At 66.2% G+C, this 3738-nt stretch overlaps 2 protein-coding genes across 2 annotated transcripts in view; both read right to left on the reverse strand.

Moving 5' to 3' along the window:
• EMIHUDRAFT_121535 (hypothetical protein) overlaps nucleotides 1-489 on the reverse strand; it is a gene marked incomplete at both ends in the record, with an annotated part of 1292 nt that extends 803 nt beyond the window's left edge. The window contains one exon of the mRNA XM_005757284.1: nucleotides 172-489. Coding sequence (XP_005757341.1) covers nucleotides 172-489 — 318 coding nt within the window. The remainder of the gene's footprint in view (nucleotides 1-171) is intronic.
• A 1237-nt stretch (nucleotides 490-1726) lies between these two features.
• Nucleotides 1727-3345, reverse strand: EMIHUDRAFT_250387 (hypothetical protein; the record flags this gene model as incomplete). Its single annotated transcript, XM_005757285.1, has 6 exons — nucleotides 1727-2111; nucleotides 2194-2345; nucleotides 2412-2495; nucleotides 2602-2652; nucleotides 2736-2808; nucleotides 2936-3345. The coding sequence occupies 6 exons, from the start codon at nucleotides 3343-3345 to the stop codon at nucleotides 1727-1729; spliced, it is 1155 nt and encodes a 384-aa protein (XP_005757342.1).
• Nucleotides 3346-3738: the final 393 nt, after the last annotated feature.

The following is a 3738-nucleotide window of genomic DNA, read 5'->3' on the forward strand; positions in this document are numbered from 1 at the left end:
GGGGGAGGGCAGCGGAGGAGGCAATGGAGGCGGTTTTGGCGGCAGTGGTGGCGGCGAGGGCGGCGGCGGTTTTGGCGGCGACGGCGGCGGCGACGGCGGCGGCGGCAGCGATGGCGGCGACGGCGGTGGAGGCGGCGGCCGCGGGAAGGGAGGCGCCGGCAGGTGGGTCACCTCCGAGTTTAAGGCCTTTGCCTCCCCGAGGAAGACTTTGACCAGGGCTCTGGGCTTGATACGGCACGCGTGCTCGCCCATGGGGAGGACGTGCAGCACCGGCTCCTTGTGGAGATCGCAGATGTTTTCGGGCCCGCCAGTGAAGTGGTAGTCGGTTGCGAGGCAATCTCGACTATCGCGGCACAGGGCTTGGCACTCGGCCTCGCTCACGCCCAAAATTGCGTCCACCGAACCATACGCGCCGTGCTCCACCCGGCAGCCGCCGCGCTGTCCGCCGGCGAGCGGCCAGAGGTCTCCCGGGACCCTCGCGAGCCTCATATGGTTGGAGGGGCTCGCGGAAGGCTTCGGCGCCGACTGCGGAACCGGTGGTTGCACCGGCGACCACCACGGTGGCGGGCGGGGCGGAGGTGGAGGTGCTCGGAGATGGAGCAATAACTGGGCAGGCGAGATGCTAGTGAGGGTGAGAGCAAGTGACATGGGGTGCAGATTAACGCTGTAAATCGAGAGCACGATGTGCGTGTACCGTGCTGCCGAGCGGCTCCACACTGCTCAGCACCAGGTACTCGCGTACCCCTCTCTCGGTGGATATATCCCAGCTGATATATCCTTGGCCGCGTTGGGTAGCGAGGATTGGTGTGACCCGAGCTGCGGAACCGGCCCCAGAAGGGGACGGTCCGGGCGAGTGTGGCAGCTCCTGCGCTAGTATGGGCACCCTCTATCACAACACTACTGATCCTGGTCATTACTGAGGGGTGGCCCGTCTACCGTCTACCGGTAGACTGGGGTAGACTGGGGTAGACGGTAGACCATTTGGTAGACGAGTCTACCACGAGTCTACCGCAGTCTACCGGTAGACCGTGATGAACCTACGACCCCAGTCTACCGGTAGACTTGGTAGACCGCGGTAGACTCGTCTACCCCTTTTTCAGCCGCCGAACGGTACTCGAGTAGACCGCGCGATGGCCGCCTCGGCCGTTTGAATATGCAGCCTCCAGTTCTCCACCCTGGCGCCACTTTGGCAGACGAGCGCCGGCAGATGCCCTCGCGGCCTGCCGGCGAACGTCCGTCCGGCGAGAACGCGCGCCATAATGGACGTGTGGCTGTCTGGCGAAAACTCGCTCTCGAGAGCCGCGAGAGGGCGGCGCTCTGCAGTGAGCGGTTCCGCCCGATGAGTGTGTAAAGACGTTCATTTGATCTCATAAAAGACGAGTCTACCGCGGTCTACCAAGTCTACCGGTAGACTGGGGTCGTAGGTTCATTACGGTCTACCGGTAGACTGCGGTAGACTCGTCTACCAAATGGGCTACCGTCTACCCGGTCTACCGGTAGACGGTAGACGGGCCACCCCTCAGGGTCATTAGAGCTGCCAGGGATAGCATCAGGAGCCGGGAGGAGTCAAAACCCCTCATATTTGAGACATCGTGGCCCATATACTCTCCACAACTCAACCCCTGCGCGAAGCGCGACCGTCTGCTCCCCGCGGCCTCCCATCAGGCGCATTACGCGACGCTTTTCTTTATTTTGTCAGTCTTCAAAAAGCACGGGCGGCCGTGCTTCAGACACCACTCGGTGACGGCCGGGGCGAGAGGTGGTCGAGCTGCGCGATGATGGTGTCGGCGAGGCCCTCGCCGGGCCGCAGGAAGGCGTCGCGCGAGATGGTCGCCTCGGCGGTGAAGGCCGGGAAGACGGCCGCGACGAAGTCGCGCATCGTGCGGACCTGGGCGAGGTCGGCGCCGAGCGCGTACGTCTTGACGAGCGCGCGCGTCAACTCCTCCTGCGTCAGCGACCCCGTCTTATCCTCGTCAAAGTGGTCGAACCACGCGTTCCGCTGCGTCCGCACGTCCGGCGGCGCCGCCTCGACGGGCTCGACGCGCATGTCGTCCGACAGGTTGGCGCGGACCAGCGCGAGCAGGCCGGTCTCGGGGGCAAAGAACTCGTCCCTCGAGACATACCCGTCCCCTAGAAGAGACATGGGGTCCGCGTAAAAAAGAAAGACAGGGTGCTCGTCCGTCGAGACAATACCCGTCGCCGTTCGGGTCCACCTGTGGCCACGCGTCCTCCATCCGGGCCTCGAAGCGGTCGACGTCGAGAGGGAACTGCGAGAGCAGCACGTTGATCACCTCCTGCTTCGAGAGGTACCCGTCCCCCTTGACGTCGCAGGTGCGGAACCAGACCTGGCGACACTCCAACACTCAGAAAAAGAAAACAAGTCCGGGCCTTGTCGCGGTGCGGAAGCACACCTCGGGCTGACGCTCGAGCGACGGCAGCACGACCGCCTTGTCGAAGTCGCAGCGGCAGAGCGGGCAGCTCTTCGACGGAAGCTCCTGGGGAGAGATGGGGCGGGGTGAGGGGAGATCTGGGGCGGCATGAGGGGAAGCTCTTCGAAGGCAGCTCCTGCGCGCACTGGTAGTGCAGCAAGTGGCCACACACGCGCCGGCTCGACGCGTCCCAGAACACGGCGCACGGCTCCGCGCACAGGTCCTACGGGGCGTGTCTCGGGCATGTCCTGGACGTGTCCTGGGCGTGCCTCGCACGGCTCAGCAGCAGAGCTCCTCAAAACACACCGCGCATTCGGCGAGCTGTCGGGTCACGCCGTCGCTACCCGTCCGCGGCCGCAGCCCGAAGGACGAGTTGCTCCTAGTAGCAGCCAGCACCCCTTCAAACGTACTCAATGAGAGCGCGCCCGCAGCCCGAAGATGGGTTGCTCCTCCTCGCGACATGCGGCGGCGAGGCCGGCGGCGGCGGCGGCGGCGGTTGTTGAGACGGCTCGGCGAGGCGGGCGCTCTCGGCGAGCGCCTGAGCGAGCTCGCGCTCCTCCCGCTCCTCGTCGGTCTCGCGCGAGAAGGGAGGCGGAGGCGGCTGCTGCCGCTGCGCTGGCGTGGCGGTGACGGGCAGGCCCATCGGCACGCTCCCTCCTGGTGGCGTCGGGACCGCGACAGGGAGGCCGCCAGGCACGGCCGCCTGGCCTCCTCCGCCGCCCGAGGAGCGCGGTGCGGGCGTGGCGTACGCGTGGTCCCACATGGCCGGCGCTGCCGCCGGGACGCGAACATGGAAGACGCCGCCCTCGGCCACGCCAGGAGGGATGCGCGCGCGGAACTGGCGGCCGCTCGGGTCCTGCACGATGATCTGAGAGCCGACTGGCGATCCAGACGGCCGCGTCACGCGGAGCATCATCGCGCAACAAACGCCAGCGCGCTCAGGGTTCGGACACAGTGTTCCGGGGGCAAGAGAGGGCAAACCTCGCAAAGTGACCCGTTTTTACCCACCCACGCCCGTGCGCGCGTATCTTAGCTAAGGTACGCGGCCACACGCGCTGGCGCGCACGGCAACCGGGACTTACACGCGCGACACGAGGGACTGCGTATCCTCGCCTGCCTCGGGGGAGAATAGCCGCCCTCACCCGCTGCCGCGCATCGAGCTCGGCGCGGGGCTGATACGTGTCATTCTGTGCCGGCGCGTATCTTAGCCAAGATACGCGGCCACACGTGCAGACGCGTATAGCGGTACTCGCGCCCACACGTGCAGGCGCCTATCTTGGCCAACATAGGCGGGCGTGAGCGCGTGAAA

Source organism: Emiliania huxleyi (genome assembly GCF_000372725.1).
Source record: "Emiliania huxleyi CCMP1516 unplaced genomic scaffold EMIHUscaffold_915, whole genome shotgun sequence".
Lineage (NCBI taxonomy): Eukaryota > Haptophyta > Isochrysidales > Noelaerhabdaceae > Emiliania > Emiliania huxleyi.